The sequence below is a fragment of the Bos indicus genome, chromosome 19, assembly GCF_029378745.1.
Source record: "Bos indicus isolate NIAB-ARS_2022 breed Sahiwal x Tharparkar chromosome 19, NIAB-ARS_B.indTharparkar_mat_pri_1.0, whole genome shotgun sequence".
Lineage (NCBI taxonomy): Eukaryota > Metazoa > Chordata > Mammalia > Artiodactyla > Bovidae > Bos > Bos indicus.
In genome coordinates, this window is record NC_091778.1 from 12,547,198 (window position 1) to 12,573,642 (window position 26,445).

General features: G+C 35.1%; 1 protein-coding gene across 2 annotated transcripts in view; it reads left to right on the forward strand.

Moving 5' to 3' along the window:
- BRIP1 (BRCA1 interacting DNA helicase 1) overlaps positions 1-26,445 on the forward strand; it is a 184,219-nt gene that overhangs the window by 43,940 nt on the left and 113,834 nt on the right. For both annotated transcript variants that reach the window (XM_070772601.1, XM_019982541.2), the window contains exons 7-10: positions 9,729-10,019; positions 15,515-15,736; positions 17,863-18,062; positions 21,415-21,547. In XM_070772601.1, the coding sequence (XP_070628702.1) occupies positions 9,729-10,019; positions 15,515-15,736; positions 17,863-18,062; positions 21,415-21,547 (846 nt within the window). The remainder of the gene's footprint in view (positions 1-9,728; positions 10,020-15,514; positions 15,737-17,862; positions 18,063-21,414; positions 21,548-26,445) is intronic.

Consider the following 26,445-nt stretch of genomic DNA (forward strand, 5'->3'; position numbering starts at 1 on the left):
TTCAGTTTTTTCGCCTTTTATCTGTCAGGATGGAGTGGCCACTTCCAAGCTATTTATATCAAAAATGGAAACCAGAAGTCTACCTCCATTTTTTAAATAAATTTACAAATCACGAAAATTATTTTTTCCTTCATCCTCTTATTTCCTTTTTCTAGTTCCCTTCATCCCTTTATGTAGATTCAGGTTTCTATCTTGCATAATTTTTCTTTTAGCTTAAAAGGCTTCGTTTAACATTTGTAGTATGGCCCTGCTGGTAACAGATTTTTCTGTTCATTTTTTAAAAAAATGTGATACAGTGTACATAACAAAATTTGCCATTTTAACCATTTTTTGTGTTCAATTCAGTGGCATTAAATCTATTCTATTCACCTTTTTGTGAATTCTTCTATCTTCCCAACTGAAACTCTGTACTTAGCAATAACTCCTGTTCTCCCTTGCCTCAGCCTCTGCATAACTACCATTCTCCTTTCTGTCTGTGAATTTAACTACTCTGGAACCTCATGTAAGTGGAATTGTACAATGTATGTCCTTTTGTATCTGTGTTATTTCATGTCTTCAGAGTTCAGCCATGTTATAGCATGTGTCAGAATTCCCTTTTATGATTAAGTAATAATCTGTTCAATGCCTGTATACCACATTTTGTTTATCCATTCATACTTCAGTGGTCATTTGAGTTGTTTTCCTCTTTTGGCTATTGTGCATATGCCAATATTGTGAATATATGAATGCTGGTGTACAATTATCTTTGTGTCCATCTCTGCTTTCACTTCTAACGGATATATACCCAGAGGTGGGATTACTGGATCACATGGTAATTCTGTTTAATTTTTTGAGGAATTTCCATCGCATTTTGCACAGCGACTACACTATATTATATTCCTACCAGCAATGTAGGAAGGTTCCATTTTTTGTTTTTTCCTGGCTGTGTCTTGAGGTGTGTGGAATCTTAGATCCCTGACCAGGGATTGAACCTGTGCTGCCTGCAGTGGAACATGGAGCCCTAATCATTGGACCACCAGGGAATTCTCAGGAAGGTTCCAGTTTCTTCACATCCTTGCCAAGCACTTGTAATTTTCTATTCTGTATTCTGTTTTCTTTTTAAATTATAACCATCCTAGTGGATGTGAAATGGTATATCTTTGTGGTTTTGGTTTGCATTTCCTAATGATTAGTGATGTTAAGCATCTTTTCATGTGCTTATTGTCCATTTACAAATCTTTTTTCCTCATTAATTAAGTAATTATTTATTTGGTTGTGCTGGGTCTTCCTTGCTGTGAGCAGGCTTTCTCTAGTTGCAGCGAGTGGGGCTGCTCTTTGTTGCAGTGCGCTGGCTTCTCATTGGCTGGCTTCTCTTGTTGCAGATCACAGGATCTAGGGAGTGTGGGTTTCAGAGTTGCAGCACAGAGGCTCAGTGGTTGCGGCTCATGGGCTCATTAGTTGTGGTGCACAGGCTTATTGCTCTGTGGCAACTAGTGCTGCTTTAGAGGCTTATGTACTGAAAAATTTGTCTACTAAAAAAATCTCTTTCGTTTATAGCATTTTGGTCAGTATGTAGAAGATGACATCACAGGATGGCTTTGTTTTCTCATTTTAAAAGATTAATTGAAAAAAGTTTGAAAAATGCCAAAATACTGTACGATAAAGGAGAAGATAAAAATGTCAGACAATTCCAAAGGATTTTTGAAGTAAAATATACAACTGCAAATATCATAAGGGTTCGGTTGGATTAATTTTCACCAACTAAATAATAATATCGTTTTACCACTGTTTCTGTATTCCTAGGTTCTTTTTGATTCATGGCTTGATTGTTTAGATTTCTTAATCATGTAGTTTTATTCAAGAAAAGTACATAGTATATTTCCTACTATAGCATATCCAGAGGCACATGATGCCAGTTTGTCTCCCTACTGCTAGTGTTACAAATCGACTACTTGGTCTCCATTATAAAGGCATATTTTCCTTTTGTAATTAAGAAGTAATCTTTGGAGTGATACTTGGAGTTTATGTGAGTATCTTGTTTCCCAACAACATTTACCCAGTGATTTTAGCATCCATTTATGTACCTTGTAGGAATCAACTATTACATGGCAGTTGTAAAATAGTAATTTTTAAGATTTTACCATTCTGTTAACAATTTTTAGCTAGCATTCTTCTCGAAGGAAGAACTTTCCTTTTTCTCCCCCATTTCCTTTCTTTGATTCTTTTTTCCTTTTTTTTTTTTTTTTGTTGTTGTATCAATAAATACCCCAGGTATTTCTCATGAAGTTGGTCAGTGTGACTACTTGCTATACTTTGAGACTCACTGCTGTAGTCACATCTGTATAAAGTGCTACTGTTCCAGGAGGACTGTTGCTCTGTACAGGTTGGTCATCTTTATATTTGTTCTTAAACTGAGAAGTCTTATAGAAATATGATTGTTCTAGTATAAATGTAGATTAAAAATTATACCACTTTGGGGTGTTCTTGGTTATAAACTCAGAAACTGAGGCAGCTGTCTTAAGGAATTCCCATTTACAGTAGGCAAGAAAGTAAACAGTAAGTGGAGAGTACGGTAACAGACACTTATGGTATCAAAAAACAACCGTGAAAAGGATCTGTCTTAATGTGCTAGCCCACTGCAGTTTAACATATTGCTTACAACCTTCACAATAGAATTTGAGTGACTTCAGTTACACATTCCAGGAGACTGGCAGTCTGTTACAATCAGAATCTGAACTTTAGAGCAGGCTAATTTACAGCGATGGGATGAAGAAAGTTGTGGATTTGTATTACACACTCTCACCTGACACTGTATCTGATCCCTTACCTGCTGATTGACATCTTGAATGAGCTCTTTGAAGCAAGTTCCAGCTTAATTAAAACGTTTGCTTGGTTAGCAGTGATCTGTGAAAGCCTGTGATAAATATTGAATCAGGTTCACCTGCTGGTTGCTGTAAGTAGATAAACAGCTGCCTTGTGCAGTTTAATCATGAAACTGTGGCAGTAGAGTACTACTGTTTGAATTTTTAAAAAAGAATAATTGAAACGGTATAGTTATGTCACTTTCGCTATCTTAACTAGAGTGTGTGCCTATGTGAGATTTTGCACAACAGGCATTCAGTACCTCTTTGGATGGCATGGACAACAGCAAATGGTTGATAAAGATTAACAGTAAACCTTCTTTCATATGTCTCAAAGTATAATTCAGTATTCACTGACTTGTTTTTACCACTAGTTCTTCATGTGTGTGATGTTTGGAAATAAAAAAGGGCAGTATTTTGCTTTTCTTTTTGTCAAGTTAAATGGTAAATTAAAAATGATCTTGTTAATTAAAACTTTGAGATTTAAGGTTATGAATTCTAACTTCTCACAAATCTGTCATGAATTTTGTAGCCACTTGAAGAACTTCAGATTTTATTTTTTCATCTATAAAATGGAGTTAGCAGTAAACATTAGTGAACTAAATGTTATAGAATTTTGTTAATATTGCATAATTAACCAACATAAAGAGAAATTAATTTACAAGCAGTAGAGGAATCTTTATAAAATTATCTTCTTTGGACTATCAAGTTGTTTATTCCTTTACAGAATTAATGTGACTAAGCAAGTTCATTGTAAATAAAATGCTATTTCTGTTTTATTTTCTTTGTAAAATCAGACATAAATTCTAAAATAAAGTCCTCACCCAAATAAGTCACAGTCTTCTGTGAGCACATGATGGTAAGTTATGGACTCACTTTCTAAAAATGCATACAAAATTGTGTTTGTAGTTTCTGGGTGATCCCAAACTCTCCTCTGTAACAATACATATATGTAAATTAGGAATCTATTTCCTAATCAGTTAAGTTGAAAATTTTAGTCAGGCGAGATTAAGATGATAGTTGTTCTGTTAGGTATTAAGCTGCTGAGGAGCAACCCGTGTATTTGCTGTTTTAGGTTTCATTTGAAGCACTTTTTAGCATTTTCTAGGTGTGTTGTGTATGTACTACGTTCCTTAGCTCCAAGGATAATCTACTGTAGTGGGGATTCCTAATTTTTTACCTAACGTTTTTATAGTTTTATTCCTGTCATCAGTTTGTTTGGAAGTTTATGGGGAAAATAAAATTTTATATAAGTCACACTTAACCTGCTCAACACTTTTTTTGATCTTTATCTATGTTGATACATAGAACTCTGGTTTGTATTTTTTTTAAAATTATTTACAGTATTCCACTGATAGACGAACTCCACAATTTATTTACTCATTCTTTTGCTGACACATTTAGCTTATTTTCCTCACTATTAAAACAGTACTACAAAGAGTATCCCTGTTGTATCTCTCTGAATCTGCAAGTCTGTCACTAGCATGTATGACTAGCAGGCTCATGCTGGGCCAAGGGTCTGTATATATTTGATATCACTGTATCACCAACTTGTTCTTCAAAGTGATTGTGTCACTTTATACTTGGATCAGCAGTGTTTAAGAGAGTTGCTTTATATCTTTTCTGACACCCAGTCTGGTGAATGTAAATGAAATACAATTAGGGTTTTAATTGCATTTTTCTAATTAGTTTCACTGGTGTCTCAGACAGTAAAGCGTCTGCCTACAGTGCAGGAGACCCAGGTTCAATCCCTGGGTCGGGAAGATCTCCTGGAGAAGGAAATGGCAACCCACTCCAGTACTCTTGCCTGGAAAATCCCATGGACGGAGGCGCCTGGTAGACTACAGTCCATGGGGTTGCAAAGAGTCGGACACGACTGAGCGACTTCACTTTCTTTCTTTCTAATGAAGTTGAACATCGGGTTGCACATCTTTTCAGATGTTTGTTGGGTTTTCTGCTTTTCTCTCCTGTGATTTTTTTGTTCTTGGATTCTTATTCTTCTATTGGGCTTTTAAAACATAGGTTTGTTGGGATTCTTTATGTGTTATGAAGACTGATCCTCAGTTGGTTATATGCAGCGTATGTATCTTCTCAGGATTGTTTTCAGTCTGTTGTCCTTTTGGTGTATTGTTTAAGAAATCCTTCCCTATATTGAGGTCCTAAAGATATTTTTCTGTATATAGGGACAGAGATTTTATGACCCATACAATCTAGAATATTTCCTCTCTGGTCCTTTGTAGAAAGAGTGTGATGCTTGCTCTAAACAGTCTCTCAACTGAAGAATTTTTGTTTTTCCCCCATGTGGAACATAATGTCCATCTTGTTAGAAAATATTTGCCTTAACTGTCAACTAATAATAAGTTAAAATGATTTTTATGAAGTAAATTTTATAGCTTATACTTAAGAATATTTTGTAGTTGCATTCAGAAAATAATGCACTTAGAGTACTAAGTGAAACTGGTATTGATAATCTCCTATAACACACCTTGTAGAACAATTAAAAAGTGAAGGTCTCTTTATCGGTGGGATGAAATGATCTTTGTCATTGTCTTCTATTTGGCCTAATAATGTCAGGAATTCTAATGTTTCTTGAATGAATGAATGGATGGATGGATAGATGAATGAATGAATGTACATGTAGAGTGCTTAGCACAGGGACAGCCTTAATAAATGATAGTTATTAAATGAATATATCAGGATATGTGTTTGCCACTCACAACTAAAGTGGCCCAAATATTAACATAACAAGATGATTTTTCTTTTTGTTCTTGAAAAATAACAAATTGTCCTGTACTTTTTTTTAAAAGCTAACCTTTTCATTTTGAGGTTACTTTTTGATATGTGAAGAAGTAAAATTTGGGCATCAATTAAACATCTACGGATAAATAAAATGTGGTACATGGGTACAGTATTTGGTTTAGGGACATTAGTCACAATCCATCGATTAAAAAAATTAAGTTACAGTTATATACAAAATACCATGCTCGGTGAATGAGTATATGAAGTAGCGTAAGACATAGTTTCTGTCCTCAGGAATTTGCAGTGTGGTTGAAAGACAATGCATGCACATATGGAAAAGTATGTTACTGTTTCATGGACCTAGTTTTCTCTATTTCATGCAGATAAGCTTCTTTCTGGTCTTTTCCCCCTCTACTTTATGTGCTAATTTTTCATATTAAACATCCTTTTATGCTTACTTTTAGAATTCATTTCATAGACTCTGTTTAGATACTCCCCTGATTTATGAACTCACAAAATAACTTTTCTGACAATGCAGTCATTTCTCACTACTCCTTTATTATTATCTTTTTTCAGGCATATTTAGTCACCATGCTAATTTTTATTTTTCCAAGTAAATATAGTAATTTTAACACAGTAATTTTCATTGTTGTTCAGGGGAAAGGTTGGCGAGAGCTATGAAACTTTAGAGGTTGACACAGTTATCTTAATCTATTTCTGATTACAACCTTGTGAAAGGAATAGTGGCAAGGACTCAGAAGTTGCCCTTTCAAGATCAAATATTATATTCATTCTTTATCCTTTCAAAAAACATTAATGCATATCTATATAGTCTGAGAAGAGAGGGAATAAATAGAAATTGTTGGACACAAAGATAATTTTCTAAAATCCCTGGTTGCTCCTAAGAACAGTTTTTGGCTATTGTAGATTTGAAATGTATTTTTAAACAGTTGACTCCTACATGTGGAACTAATACAACTGTCACATCCACATCTCTTATGATAGTAGATTTTTGGGGGGCTGTTATTTGGGTTAAGTTTTCTTGCCTTTTGTTGAAGAAAAGGAACTCTAGACAGTTTCCAGCTATGGGAAAAGAAGTCATCTCTTAAAGAGATTAGTTCTACCATATGATATTGCTACTTAACAGTTCTTAGAGATTTCAGGTTTGGGGAGCCTATGTGTTTTACCTTTCTTGAGGTTTAGATATATTAGATGAGAAAGAATACTTTTTAATTTATTCTCCAGTTTCCTGATACAATCTATATAAATTTAAAGAGCAAAAACAAAAGGAAAATATCCTTGTGGGAGGTAAACTTGATCATTTGTCAGCAGGAGAATTACTTGGCGAAAAATACTTAATTTTGTTCACCTGTTGTTTTAAGATCCCTAGGTCAAAGAGTTTCAGAGAGAAGCCAGAAAATATTAGCCTAATTTTGAACTAGAGGATTTTATGAGTTCTTATCATTACTGTTTTCAGGATTCTTTCTCTGTTTTCATACAAAATTGAAAGTTGGTGATTTTGGTACAAATAATTCTCTTTTGTTCCTAAATAATTGTTTTTTTTTAAGCCTCTGTTCTATTATTGCGTTCAGTGTTTTCCATCTTCAACTATGATTATACCAAATCCTTTAAATAGGAACTTCAATAGAAGATCACTTCTGAAGAAGTAATTTTTCTTTAAATCTGCAAATAAATAAGAATCAACTTTCTTAGTTTCTGTCTTCTACTCTACTTGCCCAGCCACTCACTGAAAACCATCATCTTGAGGAGTTACCCTTGATTTCATAAATTGTATAATTCAGAACACTTGAAGATTTAACCAACATAAAACATTTTTAATATAAAAATTAGTTCTGTTTTATAATTTTTTTCAATTACGGAGTGAAAAACACATTTAAGGTACATAAATAAAGCTACTCTAGTAAGAACTTTCTAAAACAAGTCCCTGTATCTTTTGCTTTTGTTAGTTATGCTGTTAGTATAACATTTTAAGGTAAGCAGATCCCTTTAAAAAATTACTAGTGCAAATACTGCTTTTAAAATTAAACCATTTGAATGCAAAGCAGAAAGTTATAAGACTGTATAACAGCATCCTTTTTTATTGGAAAAATATGAAAGATACATATAGGAGGATCTGCTAGTTATATGTGGTGGTTGACTTATTTGTATTTTTCTATAACGTTTGAATTTTTTGTTTAGAAAAATAGCAGAATGAAAATAAAAGGAGTAGATCCTAAAGCTTTAAGTGGAATTCATGTTGAAAAGTATCATATCAAAAAGTAGGTTTTCCAAGCCATGAGAAAAAGACTACTTTATTGAATTACTTTTAGGCTTGTATATATCCATAGAGAATATCGTAATACATTGGGCCTAGCATTCTAATATTCACAATGAATTTAACTGTATCATAGGGAAGAGATATAATTGAGTAAAAAGATTGAAAATATGAAAATAAACTAATTCTGCTACCAAGAGTTACCTTAATTCTTTTACTAAGTTAATTAATTTGATCATTGAAAAGGACAAAAAGGAATTCAGTCAGAAATACCATGATATAATTTGCATTCCATTTTCTGTGTGACCAGAAATTGTTAGATATTGCAACATATGTAACATAAACCACATGTCAGCTGTTTCCTGCCTCACTGTTGACAAGAGCCCCATTCATAACTCTTCTTTTATCCTTTCAGTGAATAAGTAATTATTCAATATAGAAGGCAGGATATTTGGAACTGGCTATTTAATGTGGCAGCACTCTGTAATGAAATCTGCTGTTACTGGCAACCTGAGAGGGGAATGTAACAATTCCAGCATGGCTGTAACTTTATCTGCTTTGACTGACTGTTTATTTGGCACATCAGTGAACCTTTTATCCCAGTGAGTGACAGCTCCAGAAGGGTCACATTTACATCCATTCTATCATGTATTGTAATATTTAATGGCGGACAAGGTTGAGCGAGACTGGGAGTAATTTGAACTTGCTTTTCCACTGAGTTGAGGCTAAAAGACAGCTTGATCCCCAGTATTGTGGTGTAACATGCTATGACTTAGCATTTGTTTATGAAGGCTAATCTTACTGATTATAATTAAAAAAAAAAACTTCAGTTAAATGGAGTGTTTGTTCTACTAAACTTAAACTCTCTAGTACAAGTTCTCTTAAGCTACTGTGCTATTTAGTATTTTTCCCTATCAGTGACCATTCCTATAAACTAACCATTTCTTAATCTTTCTCTTAAAGGAGGCTGCATTCTGTCTCATTTGTATAGTAACTGAAGTTGAGAAGAGAGTAGTTATTAAGAACCAGTGTGTTCTAATATATAGCATTAAGCTATTTTTTTTTTTTAATATTTGAGTTTGGAAATAGAGAAAAGCCAGGTAAATATTATAACGTACTCCTGATGTTCCATATGGTATATTTAAGGAGCCATTTATATAACTTTTAATTATGAAACTGAATTGAGTAAAATTGTCTAGGAAAAGCTATCTTGAATGATAATTGTACTGATGGATTTATATTTGATGACCGGTAATTGAATTTCAGATATACTTGTTCCACACAAGCAGTCTGTCTTCATTATTAAATATTAATAATTTGCATTCATTTTCATACCTTTGCTAGAGAATAGTTTTCTCTTATTGTTTTTGAGTGATGATTTAAATTCAGCTTGATGTTTCTATTCTTTTGTAAGTTATGTTAAAATGCTTTTTAAAGTACTGGTTTATTAAAGGATATTTGAATGGATTGTGCTGTGAAGAAAAATAACACTCTTAAATCTAAACTGTAATATCACAATTCACTTGAAGCCTAAGCAAAAATGAAAATTGTCTTTCGTTTTGTCTTAGTTTTATAATTTATGAAAGAGGAGAATTAAAATATACTTAAAACATTTGGAATTTGAGAGTGGGAGTAGTATGTTAGAAAACAATGCAAATATGGAAACATTTATAACTCAAGAGAGAAAGAGAACCAATTTGAAATTGAATTTGCAGTTTTTTCTTTAAAGGCAAATTTTAGATGATGTGACATTATGGAATTTCCCTTTATTTGGCAACTGTGATTCGCTACTTATAGTTTTCATTCCATGAAAAGTTTGATAAAAATTTTATGGTAGTCCAGACAATAGTCATCTTTTCTTTCCTTTGTTACAGCCCCCTGGTCACTGTTCTAGGTGCTGTTGTTCTACCAAACAAGGAAACAGTGAAGATTCTTCAAATACCACTAAGAAGGATCATGGGGGGAAGTTCAAGATACCCAAAATATATTTTGGGACACGCACACACAAGCAGATTGCTCAGATTACTAGAGAGCTCCAGAGAACAGCGTACTCAGGGGTCCCGATGACTATTCTTTCCAGCAGGGATCATACTTGTGTCCATCCAGAAGTAATGGGTAACTTCAACAGAAATGAAAAGTGCATGGAATTGCTGGATGGAAAAAATGTGAGTAAAGTTCATTTATTTTAGGCAAAAAATTAGACTGAAAAGATAAAAATTACTCCATTTTTAATGTGTTCATTTTATATGTACATTTACAGTGATAACTTAAGTCAGATTGATTGCTAGTGTTGATATTTTTTAAAAAATAATTTTACCATAAGGAAATCTTTTATTCAAGTTTAAAATTATTAGTTTTTGTGCTAAAACATGGGGATATTTATTTAATTCCTTGAAAATTAATTTCCATGTCTTAATTTCTTCTTTCAAAGATAGTCAAACATAGAGGTCAAATGAGAAAAAAACATTTAAGTGATTTAGCCTAACTAGATCTAATTGATATATTTTATATATTAAAAAATTTCAGAATAAGGTAATTTGCATACGATCTCTCTGGGCAAATTTTAAAATGTTTTGAATTGAGAAATGTAATGATTTCACTGTCTCATCATTCTGATTAGTATAAACTTCTTTTTAAAATTACAGTAAATTATTAACTAAAGATATGTTATTTATGGATTTGAAATTTTCTGGGGAAATTTAGAATAATATGAATTTTGGCTAGGTGGAAATAAATAAATCTCACTAAAGTAATGATTTTTTGATAATATTTTGCCAGTATTAGTTTAGTTGTCTGTGTACCAGTTAGATAACTAGTTTACTCCAAAATTGAAGTTACAAGTCTGGAATTATACCCAGAAATTATAGTTGAACCATAAATTGATAGTATATGAAATGACCAATGATATTTTAATATATTTTGAAAGTTGTGTCTTTCTGTATTTTGTTGAACCAACATAGTTGGTTCTACACAAAAGTCTAAGAACCATAGCCTCTTAGACTCTAGTTTCATTTAACTGTATATCATCCCCTAATGTATAATGTGAATAGATTATTTTTTATTATGCTTTTCTTTTTCAATGCTTCCTATTATTATATGAAATTTATTCAACCTTTATTGGAATTATTCAAAAGAAGCCTCAATAGATACACAAACCCAATAGATAATATGAAATATAAGTACTAAAGGGCTTCAATGGAAAAACTTAAATGACTTTTTTAGAATCAAGAAGAGAATACAGAATAACTGAATCAAAACCATTGTTAAAATTGTATGATCATATTTGTTTCCATATATATTCTTTGTAACTGAGGAATTGTGCAATCTTTTCACTGTATATTTAAAAAGTTCTCTTCAAAGAGAGATAAAAATATTAAAAAGCTGAATGTTAAAAAAATAATAAAATAGAGAAAAGGCTCTTCATGATAAAAACCCATAAATTTTATACTTAAGTAGACTTCTTTCCATATGTGGCTAACTGATCTACTAAATTCCTCAAATGCTTGAAATTTGTTTTTAGTCTGTGCAGAAAGATTTGCTGGCATAGTCATTATTTTTTGCTACTTGCTATTGAGAAACTTATCATGTGATTATGCATTGAAAGCAAATATTTTATGTAATCTTTTAGAATCCTGCAGTGCTGGTTATGTCTTTTGATTGATCTTTACTCTCCTAAGTTTGAATCTTGTAAAAATAAAAATCAAATAGACTTGAATATTCAGAACTTTCACTGGCCTTCAGGTTCTGTTTTAAAGTAAACAAATATTTTATTTTTGAATATTAACAATATAAATAATTGAAGCTATCTGCATTTGTCTTGACCTAATTCTGCCTCAGAATGGCTAGCTCATAAGGCATACATGAGCATTCTTTTTCTTGTTCCCAAGCCATAAGGGTAATTTGGTATTGTAATGAGGGCCAATTACAAAGTCACTAAAGGTGTCTGTGTTTACTATGGCTGAATTACCAAAGAGAAATGATAAATTGATAACTGACAGTTTAAGTGAAAAAGAGTTTAGAGTGTGATAACACTTCAATTGACAGACTCCCCTCTGGGTTATATTACACTGCTAAAATGGATGAGCTTTTCTGGTTTTGCTATCAGCCTGCACAGCAGTGTCATTCTAAGTGCCCTTAAAGTGTAAACTTTCTGATTTTTTGGCTTGATCCAAAGGCACATGTGTTTTTGTTCACTGTTTCTCTTATATTCCTATACTGGAAAAGCAATGCACATATCTGCTAAAAGTAAAATTTTGTTTCAATTAAGAAAAAAATCATCTTAACTAGCCCTAGAAATCATTCTAAAAAATTATTTTAGGTATAGAAGAATATCTGTTTTTTGTTAAGATGAGATTTAACAGTCCATAACCATAGACTTGAAGGCAACTTAGTGATCACTTTGTTATCAGTACAAATAAAAACTTTCAGAATAGTATGAAAGGTACTTGGAATGAAGAAATGGTGAATGTCATTATTAAGCTCAATCTGATATCAAAGTCAGTATGAAAGATACTTGACATATTTCCATATTTGGGTCTCTAGACCCAAAATCATAGAATTTTAGAGCTAGAAAGAACTTCAGAAATGGCAGTCAGTGGTCGGAGAACTCTTCAAAGGTTTCTAGTTCAGCTACTCTTGATGCCTAGTCACATGAGAAAGATGGGCCCTGAAGTTTGCCCAGTGACAGACAACTAATCAGCAAGAAAGAAAGCAAGTTTTCTCTTAACCATTACAGTTTTCACTGCATTAGAAACAAAAACAAATGGTGGCATATGGTATAGGGAAGTTGACATGGCATGAAGGATTAAAGAGAATAATAGAGATTAGATAAAGTAAGTGAAAATAATACAAAATTGAAGCAAGTGAACATGGTTAGGTGAGCCCTTTCTAATTCTGATTTTTAATACCTTGGAGGAACAATAAGTAGTATGGCTGAATTAGCAGTCCTCAGCTGACCATTTCTTGTCCTTGAATTTGCAGACATCTTTTGTAGGTTATGACCTTTTTATGAGTTACTCCATTTCTAGCAGTGTCTAGATATTTTTGTATATGTAATAATGTATGAATATTTTAAAAACAGATTTTCGTTTTTGATGGTTTGTAGATAAAAATACACATACACACACATACATCTCCCCAGTGGTTAAGAATAACAAACTGGGAAAGATAAATATTAGATTTCAAAATCACATTAATTTTTTTATTGATATATAAAATTAATGAATATTAAAATGGCCCATTATTTCACCACCTAGTACCAAATGACAATTGAAAAAGAAAACTAACATACATGGTTAGAGACTCAAAATTATGGAAAGATATTAAATCAAAGGAGAAGATTTCTCTTTCCAGTTCTTTCCATCTCTTTAAGGGACCTACTGTAAAGTTTTATGTATATTCTTCTAAAACACTTATAATATATGTTTTGTATAATGTATGTGTATAGACTATTTTTAAAGCTTAAAAATCAGCACAAAGACAAATCAACCTCATTTTTTAAGGACCATACTTGGGTTCAATCCTTGGGTTGGGAAGATCCCCTGAAGGAGAACATGGCAACCCACTCCAGTATTCTTGCTTGGAGAATCCCCATGGACAGAGGAGCCTAGTGGCCTACCGTCTATGGAGTTGCAAAGTTGGACACAACTGAGCAACTAAGCATAGCACATACCATTTATATGAATTTGCCAGAATTTATTTAACATATCCTCTGTTGGTAGATATTTAGTTTATTTCCAATTTGGTGGGAGCTATTAAACAGTGCACTATATATATAATCACATTAATGGTGAAATTTTATTTGGTAGTTAAATTTCCTGTGTATTTCTAATAGAAGTAGAAGTTTATACTTCTAATTTTATAAACCTTTTAATAGGATATGATGCCTTTGCTAGGACTGTGTTTTATCAAACATCTTATTTTTGGTTAGTGTATATATGTTAATAAAATTTCTTTACTTCAATAATAGAATGGCAAAGGACATTAGTAGATATTACCTGAAAGAAGATTCTATTTTTGCCTTTAAAATAGGCAAAAATAAAAAAAGATAATGTTGATAAAGGTGTGGAAAAAGGGTAATATAAAATGTTCATAAACATTTTCTGGAGGATAATTTGACAATACGGTTTTCAAGAAACTGAAAAATATACTCTCTGATCTCATAATGCCATTTCTAAAAATGTATGATAAGAAAATATTTAGAAATGGGCATAAAAGTGCTTGTTGCAGCATTATTTATAAAGCAAAAATTGAAACCAGTCTAAGTATCCAGTGATAAACTGATTCATCAGATGTGGCACATTAATCCAATATATGTTAGCAACAATGAAAAAAAACTTAGTGATATGAAAAGATATATTTGATAAGATTTTCAGTAAAATAGGCTATGAGAAAAAAGGCAGTACCAGTTTTGTAAAAAACACTTAGTGACTGGATTGTTAGTAATCCTCAGTGCATGCACCTGGGGAAAATTTGATTTGTTCTTATTTTAATATTGGGTCACATTACAGAGATATATTGATATATAGAGAAGAAATCTGAAATGAGATACATCAAAATATTAATAGTACATTTTTGATATAGTGGGACTTTAGGTAATTTATAGATTTTTGGTACACTTGTGTTTTCCAATTTTATATGATGAATACTTTTGTCCCCTGGGACATTTCTTCTTCCTTCTTTCCCACTTGCCATTCTTTTTTCCTTCCTTTGTTTTTATTAATATTTGTATTTGATTAAGTAGTACTGTCTCATGGCTCAAACTGAAAAGATACAGAAATGTCTATAGAGAAAAATCTCTCTCAGTCCTATCCCAAGTCATTTGGCTCTCATCTTTGAGAGCAACTATCCAGTACTCTTGCCTGGAAAATCCCGTGGATGGAGGGCCTGATGGGCTGCAGTCCATGGGGTTGCTAGGAGTCGGACACGACTGAGCGACTTCACTTTCATTCTTCACTTTCATGCATTGGAGAAGGAAATGGCAACCCACTCCAGTGTTCTTGCCTGGAGAATCCCAGGGACGGGGGAGCCTGGTGGGCTGCCGTCTATGGGGTCTCACAGAGTCGGACACGACTGAAGTGACTCAGCAGCGGCAGCAGCAGTGATACTATTGCTCTTATGTATCCTTCCAGAAATATTTTTGCCTAATATAACTTTAATCAGAACAAAGTCACAACAAATATACTTAAAAAAATATGTTTCTCCATATACACTACCATATGTAAAATAGAAAGCCAATGGGAATTCGCTGTGTGACTTAGGGAATTCAAACTGGGGCTCTGTAACAATCTTGAGGGGTGGGAAAGTGTGGGAGGTGGGAGGGAGGTTCAGGAGGGAGGGGGCATATGTATACCTATGGCTGATACATGTTGATGTATGGCAGAAACCAACACAATATTGTAAAGCAGTTATCCTTCAATTAAAGATAATTTAATAAAAATGTTTCTCAAGTTAATCTGGAGTGTCTAGAGCTGTACTGATCTGGAGCTCTATCTGAGTTAGCTAATGTAGTTCTTTAAAACGGTTATATTATAGACCTGGTGTACTCTGTCTCCTCTGTTAAATCTTTATATTGTGGCTTAAATGATGTTTTAAAAATTCTGAGATAAACTTGTTTTAGTTCTTCTGTTCTAGTGTTTCAACCGTATATATTTGTTTTCAGGGAAAATCCTGCTATTTTTATCATGGTGTTCATAAAATGAGTGATCAACACACATTACAGACTTTCCAAGGGATGCACAAGGCCTGGGATATAGAAGAACTTGTCAGCTTGGGGAGAAAACTAAAGGCATGTCCATATTACACAGCACGAGAACTAATGCAAAATGCTGACATAATATTTTGTCCCTACAACTATCTTCTAGATGCACAGATAAGGGAAACTGTGAGTAGATATGTAAAAATTAAAATAATTTTTTTCCTATTTATTGGGATATGTGATGAATGTAAAAACTTTTAGATGTTTTAATGCCTTTTACTTTATACCTAATTTATGAAAAATGTATAAACAGAATGTTCAAAGTGTATTCTAGGGGATATTAAAAAATGAATTTTAGACATTGTCATTTTAATTATCAAAGTAATAAGTACTTTTAAGGACCTAGTACTGAAGTGGAATTATAAAAGAATTTTTCAACCTTGACAGCAATGACGTTTTGGGCTACATACTTCGTTGTGGTGGGCTGTCCTGTGCATTATAGGATGTTTATTAGCGTCTCTGGTTTTGTACATTAGATACCAATAGTATACTCACAGTTGTCACAGTCAAAAATGTTTCCAGACATTGCCAAATATCCCCTCGGCTGCAAAATTATCTCCATTTGAGACTCATTTATAGGTATCACTTTATGATAGCTATAAAGAATTATTATAAAATATTTATCTAAATCTATGTTTTGAAGAACTTACGTTGGGAGAATATGCATACTATGCAAATTATTTTTTGTGAGCTTTGAATAAGTGAACTTTGGATACAACATTTATGTTTATTTACCTGGTTCTTAGAGACATCCAGTTGTTACAGCATAAGACAAAGAATGAATAATGGTATATTATTGCTCCTCTTTTTAGAACTGACTGTACAACTCTCATTAGCTTTCTATTTCTGGAAGTTCAAAATGAATGGCATTATATTTAATACCCCTATGGTTGAGCATGCACACAGCCTATCACAAGGACTTCTCAGCCCCTTCTGCCTCCTTGCCTTCAGCTCCTCCAACTATACATCCTTTTGTTTGGTTGCCTTTCAACTAGGTCTCTTTCCTTTGACCAACTGTATATATCAATGCCAAATCAGTCTTTCTAATATTACTTTTATAACATCTTTCCTCTGCTTAAAAATCTCATATGGATAAAGTCCATATTTCTCAAGCTTTCTCAAGATGATCAATGGTCTAACCTGAATCTGCCTTTTCAGCCTTTTCTGCTACAGACTTCCAACTTGAGCACTTGAAAAATTACCTCACAATCCCCTGAGGATACCTTGTTCTTTCCTGTATCTCTGCTTTTGATTACACCTCTATGTATTGAATTGCCCTACTCTCTGTCTGTCCAAATCCAAATTCTACTCATCTTTTAAACCCCAGTATATTTCCTACTCCTTCATTTTTTTTCCCTCAGCCATCTCCAGCCCTCTGTATATTATTGTTCCTCAGAATAACTCAGTGGCAATTGCTTTGTGACAGTTTGTATTAGAACTCTTTCAGTTGCCATTGACACAAACCCAGCTTTGGTAGGACTTATGAAAAAAATACTTGACTATTGTGGTGGCTTTATAATCAGGCAAGTTCTTCCCAATGGAAACAGTGATAACTATAGTTTGCTAGCTTTTTTCCAGCTAGGTAACCTGGAAAAAAAAGATAGTCACCTATAATTACTCTGGATGGCCTAGATTGAATCTCATACTCATTCTTGAACTAGTGTGACTACACAGGAATGGCATACTTTATTTAATTGACAGGCCTGGATTCTGAATCTACCCACATTATGAGAGTGGTACCTTGTTTAACAGATTAACAGTCCTACCGACATCACATGGGTGTTGGGGAAGAGTAGTTCTCTAAAGGATTGCAGAAAAGACTGAAATGAAACAGATACATAATATATTAGTATTTTGAGAGCCTTTTGAATCTTGTGCTGTTATTTAAAAAAAATTTTTTTTAATTAAAAAAATTTTTTTAAATCAGGTTTTTTAAAACTTCTGCTTTTTAAGTTATGTTGAAGATCCTTAACAATCCTTTGTGTAACCAGCTATACCTTGATCCTGGGTCACTTAACACGTATTATTTTGGTTGATAGGTTTACAAGTATTTTGAGGGTGAAAAATGGATAACTCTATAGATATTTGGTTGGTCTAAGTGCTTTACAAGTTTTAAGACTGAGAATCAGTTACTTCTGTAGTTGGACTTGTGATATTGGCCTGTGGTGTAAATTTTTGAATGAAGTGACCTGCCTATTGCTGTTAAATCCATTTTGCTGAATGTTTTACAAGAAAACTCTTTTATCTTATAGATGGACATCAATCTGAAAGAACAGGTTGTCATTTTAGATGAAGCTCATAACATTGAGGACTGTGCTCGGGAATCAGCAAGTTACAGTGTAACGGAAGTTCAGCTTCGGTTTGCTCGGGATGAACTAGATAGTATGATTAACTATAATATAAGGAAGAAAGATCATGAACCCCTACGAGCTGTGTGCTGTAGCCTCATTAAGTAAGAGCATTTGTCTTTCAGTGTCATTTGGCTGCCTTTGTATTGGAAACATGTTCTATTATGCCAAGTATTTTATAATCAGTAAACTTGGACCAGACTACTTGGGAAATGGATTGTTCCTTGCCAGTTAAACATAGAGATAGCCTAGCCCAAACTTTCCTATTGATTAAGTCTTTCCTTGAGGTGTTTTTACTGTGTAGAAGTTTGTCATTTCTGTTTCACAGCATAGATGTTGAAAGAGTTATCCGTAGTTGCTGATTCTATTTTCTCATTTCCCATTCTTTCCTCACCCATCCCTGTAGTGTTTCTGTATGCATAATTCTACTGAGATTGTTCTTATCAAGATCACCAGAGGTCCACAGATGGCCCAATGCAAAGGTTATTTCTGTTATCTTACTTAGCCTCTCAGCAGTGTTGGTTGCTGTTGAATACCACCTTTATGAACAGTGTCTTTGTCTTCTGTGGAATAATATGTATAGGTCTCTGTCGCCCGTTTCTGGCACAGAGTTCCTAAAACCTTTGTAGTTTCCTAATTGATAAGAGCACTAAGAGCATCTTCTGCTTTGTTGTTTCATTTTTGACCCCAGTTCCTGACAGAACTCCTAAATCCCCTGGGATTTCCTGGGTGATAGGACTGTCTTTTATTCTAATGAGGTGATGGTTGAAGGGCTCCTGAATGGATCCAGTCACTAGAAAAACCAAGCCATATTTAGAAGGTTGGGACTTTGAGCTCCACCTCCCCCTGGAAAGAGGAGAGGGGCTGGATAATGAATTAATGTTCCATCATGCCTTTGTAATGAAGTCTTCATAAAAATACCAAAAAAAAAAAAAGCTTCAGAGAGATTCTACATTGGTGAACACATCTATATGCTTGGAGTGTGGTGTATTGCACAAAAGGACAGAAGTTTCTGTGCCCGGCAACCTTGCTGACTTCACCCTATTTATCACTTGCATCTGACTTTTTATCTATATCCTTTATTATATAATAAACTGGTAAATGTGTTTCCCTGATTTCTGAGCTGTTCTAGTAAATGCCCAACCTGAGGAGGGGGTTGTGGGAACCACTGACTTACAGGTATTTGGTCAGAAGCATAGATGACAACCTGGACTTTTGCAACTGGCATCTGAGGCTGGGGGAGGGAGGAGGGACTGTCTAATGAGACTGAGTACTGAATCTGTGGGGTCTCTGCAAATTCAGTTAGTGTCTAAATTGAATTGAATTATAGGACACCCGTCTGATGTCTCAGAGAATTGCTTGTGTGGGGGAAAAAACTGACATGCATGTGAGACCAGAGGTATCAGAAGTGAAGTAGTGAGAACAAGCACACAGGAATGTGTTTTCCTTAGACAGCTTCTGTGACACCTCCTGGTTTTCTTCCTCCTCACAGTCCGTTCTTTCTCAGTTTCTTTTGATAGTTCTTAATTTGTTTGATGTTTAAATATTTAAGTGTGTTAGGGCTTGGTCTTGGATGCTCATTTCTTTTCTAGTTCTTCATTTTCCTTAAATTACATAACTCAAAAGCAGTGCGGACGAGGCCTGAATCTGTATTTGTCCCAGTCTCTCCCTGGAATGCTGTTTTTATCTACTCAACTATGCTTTGTATCTCTGTTTGGATATAAAATTTCAACTTTCCAAAATACTCCTTTCTTTCCCTACTTACCCCACCTGCTCTGTCTTCCTTATCTAAGCAGGTACCACCAACCAGTTCCTCAAATCAAAAATCTAAGTATTATCCTTGATTACTATCTCACCTCATCCAATTCGCCAGTAAGTTTTAAAAATGCCACCTACACAGTATATCCCAAATCCTTCAATCTCATATCTGTCATCCCAGAGTCTTCTCTCAACTAGAACACTCTGCATGCGTGTGCTGAGTCACTTCATTTGTGTCCTACTTTTTGCAGCTCTACGGACCTTAACCTGACAGGCCCCTGTGTCCATGGGATTCTGCAGGCAAGGATACTGGCGTGGGTAGTCATTTCCTTCTCCAGGGTGTCTTCCTGACCCAGGGATCAAAGCTGTGTCTCTTATGTCTCCTGCATTTGCAGCGGGTTCTTGACTACTAGTGCCACTAGGAACCCCCTAGAACACGGTTGAAGTGAAGTGCAAATCGTTCAGTCATGTCCGACTCTTTGCGACCCCATGGACTATACAGTCCATGGAATTCTCCAGGCCAGAATACTGGCGTGGGTAGCCTTTCCCTGCTCCAGGGGTTCTTCCTGACCCAGGGATCAAACCCTGGTCTCCCGCATTACAGGCGGATTCTGTACCAGCTGAGCCACAAGGGCAGGCTCCTAATAGGTCTCTCCTTTCATTTTTGCCTTTCTCCTATAATGCGTTCTGCCTTTAAACTGGAATCATCTTTTAAATGCTTAAAGTAGATTATCTCTCTTATTTGAAATCCTCCATTTAAAATCTTCCCATTATACTCTGAATAGAATTCAGACTTCTTATCCTGGCCCGATATCATCTGATTCCTACTTATCACACTAACATTGCTCATACTATTATTCTCTCTGCCTGTTGTGTTGTAATTACGTTGACTTTGAGGTTTTTAAATAAGCAAAATTTGTTAATCACCCCCAGACATTCCTTCTGCTTGGAATACTCATTTATTTTTTCCCCTTGATTCTCACATGACTGAGTGCTTTCTGCATTCAGTTGTTAGAATAACTGTCACCTCTAGGAGAGCTTCCTTGACACTCCAAATGAAAGTAGCAATTAGATGACATTAATCCAATTTATTTTCATAATATCACTATCACTACCTAATGTTTTCATGTTCATGGATTTGTTTCTAAGTTTATTTCTACTTCCCTTTAGTAAAATCTCATTTCCATAAGAATAAGGACTTTACCTATTTTATTTACTGCTGTATTTCCACTACCCAGTGTAGTGTCTGGCATTAATACATTTAAATACTCACTGAATGTACAAATGCCTCTCGTGTGTTTGTAAGTCAATATATTAGTTGTTTTCTAGTAATTCCATTTTAATGTTAATATTTAATGCTGTAATTTCTTTATTAGCTTTCTTGTGTTTCTTTTTATGTGCAGACCAAATTTGTCAGTTGGAGAGACACACCAGTTAAGCAGTGTAAATTCACAAAACACAAATTGGGGATCACATGCATCTGTCTCTTTTCTGAACAAAAGTTTGCTTTTTAGCTGTATGATTACTTTGTAATATGAAGCATACATGCTATTTAACATATGTCTTAATTAATCTACATTTATGTGCTAAGAGCATCAAGGAATACAGATCAATGTATCACATTTCTGTTTGTTCTGTTGAAATAGTGGTGCACATAAAGATGATATTGGTTGATGAAATTGTTTTATTTTATTCCAGTTGGTTAGAAGCAAGCTCTGAACATCTTGTGGAAAGGAATTATGAATCATCCTGTAAAGTATGGAGTGGAAGTGAAATGCTCTTAAATTTACACAAAATGGGCATCACCACTGCTACTTTTCCCATTTTGCAGGTAAGATTTTTTTTCTACCTGTAAAATTTATTTAGTGAATTAGAAATGACTTAATACTGCTAAGTCACTTCAGTCGTGTCCGATTCTGTGCGATCCCATAGACGGCAGCCCACCAGGCTCCCCTGTCCCTGGGATTCTCCAGGTAAGAACACTGGAGTGGGTTGCCATTTCCTTCTCCAGTGCAGGAAAGTGAAAAGTGAAAGTGAAGTTGCTCAGTCATGCCCTACTCTTAGAGACCCCACGGACTGCAGCCTACCAGGCTCCTCCGTCCATGGGATTTTCCAGGCAAGAGTACTGGAGTGGGGTGCCATTGCCTTCTCTGAAATGACTTAATAGTGAATAATTAATCCAGAGTAAAAAAAAAAAAGTAGCAATTGTTTTAAAATTTTATTGGATCTGTTTGATAATCTAAGTGATGACATAAATTATAGATGAAAAAGTAGCGTTATTAGTTTGAAGGAAATATGGATTAATTAATATGCAATTAATTACTTTGTTTAAAGCTAAAAGAAGTCAGTAATTTTAGGTTGTAAATATTTTGTCAACTATAAATTTTAAAATTTGGAAAATAAAAAGATAAATTCATATTTCATTCTCCTTAACTTAGAGGTTTTAAACCTGGGTGTAGAGAAATCATGAGTGGGCTACAGGATACTGTGAACCTTATGAAATCGCATTCCAAATTTTATGAGTGTGTTCTTTTGTACATCTTCCGGATAGAGGCTTGATGCCTGAACACTGTTTTCAGAAGAATGTTTGTTTTGGGTTCTTTGTTTTGTTTTTTTGCAGATGAGAATGTTTTTCATTTCTGTCTTTGTTCTTATTTATTTATATTAGTTGACTTTTATTTTTGGTGTATCTAAGTAATTTTTAAGTAGTTTATTCCATAATTTCATATGTAGACATAGATACATTGTTGGGCTAGAAAAACCTACAGAGGAAAGGATAAATATCTGAAAGGGTATACATCAAAACTATTAATAGTGGATTACTCCTGGGACATTAAAGCAGGTGTGAGGAGTGGAAGGTTGCAAACTTATTTTTCATTTTACTTTTGATAATACTTTTTTTTTAAGACATAAAAAATGCATGATAAAAAAATAACCTGCAGAAATGAATAATCAGTAAAAAAAAAAAAAAAGTTTCTTTCTTACTCTGATGTTCCTATTCCCATATCCAGAGGGAACATCTAAGTTACTTGAATGTCCTTCACAACACAGTTTATGCAAATAGGCATTTATAGCTTTCTTACTAGCTCTAGGGGGCCCTCGAAGACAATGCCTCTGCAAATGAAGATGACTTCCCAGATCACCCTTCAGTGACGGACTTGCTGTCCAGTTGAAGGGAATGCAGCTTGACTTTACTTTTTAAAGTGGTTGTTCTATGTTAAATTGAGCAAAACGGAAAGAATTCTCATATACACCACCCCCAGCCACAGATGCTATAGATACTCTTATTATTAACATCTTGCAATATTAGTGCATTAATTACAGTTGAACCAATATTGTTACATTGCTTTTAACGAAAGTCCATGGTTTATGTTAGGGTGCACTTTTTATGTTGTACAAGTCTATGACTTTTGATGAAAACATAAAGTCATGTATGTACCATTAAAGTATCATACAGGATACTTTCATTGCCTTAAAAATCTTCTGTGCTGCACTTATTTTTCCTTTCAATGCACCTCATGTCCTCTGCTGAGCCTCTAGTAACTGCTGATTTTTATTTCTGACTCCATAGTGTTGCCTTTCCAGAATGTCATATAGGTGTAATCACATGGCATGTCGTCTTTTTAGACTGGCTTCTTCCACTTAACAGTATACATTTAATGTCTCTGTGACTTGGCAGCTCATTCCTTTCTATTTCTGAACTAAATTCATTGTATGTATGCACCACGGTTTGTTTATCTGTTTACTTACTGAAGGACATATTGGTGGTTTCTAAGTTTGGGAAATTATGAATAAAGCTGCTGTAAACATTTGTGTACATGTTTTTGTATGGACATACTTTCTTCTCATTTGGATAAATACCTAGGAACACAATTGCTGGATTGTATGGTAAGACTGTGTTTAGCTTGCAAGAAACTGCTAAACTATCTTCCAAAGTGATTATACCATTTTACATTCCCACCAAAAGTTAGTAAGAGTTCCTGTTGTTCCACATCCTTGCCAACAATTGGTGTTTTGAATGTTAGCCGTTCTAATAGATAGGTAGTAGTATGTCATTGTTGTTTGAATTTATGTTTCCTCATCAGTTTTCATTCCAATCCCAAAGAAAGGCAATGCCAAAGAATGTGCAAACTACCACACAATTGCACTCATCTCGCACACTAGTAAAGTAATGCTTAAAATTCTCCAAGCCAGGCTTCAGCAATATGTGAACCGTGAACTTCCAGATGTTCAAGCTGGTTTTAGAAAAGGCAGGGGAACCAGTGATCAAATTGCCAACATCTGCTGGATCATCAAAAAAGCAAGAGAGTTCCAGAAAAACATCTACTTCTGCTTTATTGACTATGCCAAAGCCTTTTACTGTGTGCATCACAATAAACTGTGGAAAATTCTGAAAGAGATCGGAATACCAGACCACCTGATCTGCCTCTTGAGAAACCTGTATGCAGGTCAGGAAGCAACAGTTAGAACTGGACATGGAACAACAGACTGGTTCCCAATAGGGAAAGGAGTATGTCAAGGCTGTATATTGTCACCCTGCTTATTTAACTTACATGCAGAGTATATCATGAGAAACACTGGGCTGGAAGAAGCACAAACTGGGATTGCCAAGGAGAAATAACAATAACCTCAGATATGCAGATGACACCACCCTTATGGCAGAAAGTGAGGAAGAACTAAAGAGCCTTTTGATGAAAGTGAAAGAGGAGAGTGAAAAAATTGGCTTGAAGCTCAACATTCAGAAAACTAAGATCATGGCATCTGGTCCCCTCACTTCATGGCAAATAGATGGGGAAACTGGACACAGTGGCTGACTATTTTTCTGGGCTCCAAAATCACCACAGATGGTGATTGCAGCCATGAAATTAAAAGACGCTTGCTCCTTGGAAGGAAAGTTATGACCAACCTAGAAAGCATATTAAAGAGCAGAGATATTACTTTGACAACAAAGGTCCATCTAGTCTTCTTTGAACTATAAAGAAGACTGAGTGCCGAATAATTGATGCTTTTGAACTGTGGTGTTGGAGAAGACTCTTGAGAGTCCCTTGGACTGCAAGGAGATCCAACCAGTCCATCCTACAGGAGACCAGTCCTGGGTGTTCATTGGAGGGACTGATGTTAAAGCTGAAACTCCAATACTTTGGCCACCTGATGAGAAGAGCTGACTCATTTGAAAAGACCCTGATGCTGGGAAAGATTGAGGGCAAGAGGAGGAGGTGACGACAGAGGATGAGATGGTTGGATGGCATCACCAACTCGATGGACATGGGTTTGGGTGGACTCTGGGAGTTGGTGATGGACAGGGAGGCCTGGCGTGTTGCACTTCATGGAGTCGAAAAGAGTTGGACACGACTGAGCGACTGAACTGAACTGAACCATCATTTCACATGCTTATTTTCCATTTACATATTTCATTTGGTGAGATATTGATATCTCTTCAGATATTTTGCCTGCTGTTTTCTTATGGTTGAGTTTTAAGAGTTCTTTGGATTTTTTTTTTCCTGTTAAACAATGGTTTTATGGCTTGAGTACAATAGACAAATTTATGCAACCAGGGCAGAGGCTATGCTGACTCATATTTCCAATTAGTGAGGAGGACTCCTTTGGTATTATAATGTGAATATGGCTCTCAATCAGAGTCAGATGGAATTTAGCATCTTTATCCTTTCTGTTCTTCTCAAGATGCTTTCAAATAGAAGCTGCTGCTGCTGCTGCTGCTAAGTCGCTTCAGTCGTGTCCGACTCTGTGCGACCCCATAGACGGCAGCCCACCAGGCTCTGCCGTCCCTGGGATTCTCCAGGCAAGAACACGGGAGTGGGTTGCCATTTCCTTCTCCAATGTATGAAAGTGAAAAGTGAAAGTGAAGTTGCTCAGTCATGTCCAACTCTTTGGCACCCCATGGACTGCAGCCTACCAGGCTCCTCTGTCCATGGGATTTTCCAGGCAAGAGTACTGGAGTGGGTTGCCATTGCCTTCTCTGTCGAATAGCAGCAGCTTTCTTAATTAAATGATAGAGATCCTCAGGAAGATCAGGAGCAAGTCCTTTGCACTTAAGAGTTCTCAAGATTTTATTGCCTTCACAAAACATACTTGTGTAACACCATGTGAGTCTCTCAGATCACACAGATTTGTGAGGAGTTAGGCTCTTCATGTTGGCTCGTTTGTAGATCTGCTCCTTCACATCATCAGCTGTCAGCTTCAGCCAGGTGGGGATGCTCTGGCAGTAGGGCTGAGCCGACTGGGACAGGCCCCTCCTGGGAGCGTGCATGCGACCTGTGAGGGTGGTGGTGGTAGCAAAAGGTCCTTTGGGTATTTCATATGCAAGACCTTCATCTGATGTGTGTTTGCAAATATATTCTCCCAGCCTGTGACTTGTTTTTTCATCCTGTTAATGGAGGCTTTCATGGAACATAATGCTTTTAGTATTAATAAAGTTCAAGTTTTTTTTCTTTAATGGATTCTGTTTTTGTTGTTCGATCTAAAAATTTATCACCAAACCCAGAGTCACCTAGATTTTCTCCTATCTTGTCTTCTAGAAGTTTTATAATTTTGTATTTTATATTTAGGTCCGTGTCCCATTTTGAGTTAATTTTTGTGAAGCGTGTTAGTTCAGTGTCTAGTCGTCTCTTTGGATGTAGATGTTACTGTATCACTGTTGAAAAGACCATCCTTTCTCCATTGGATTATCTTTGTTCCTTTGTCAAGAGATCAGCTGACTGTATTGTGTTG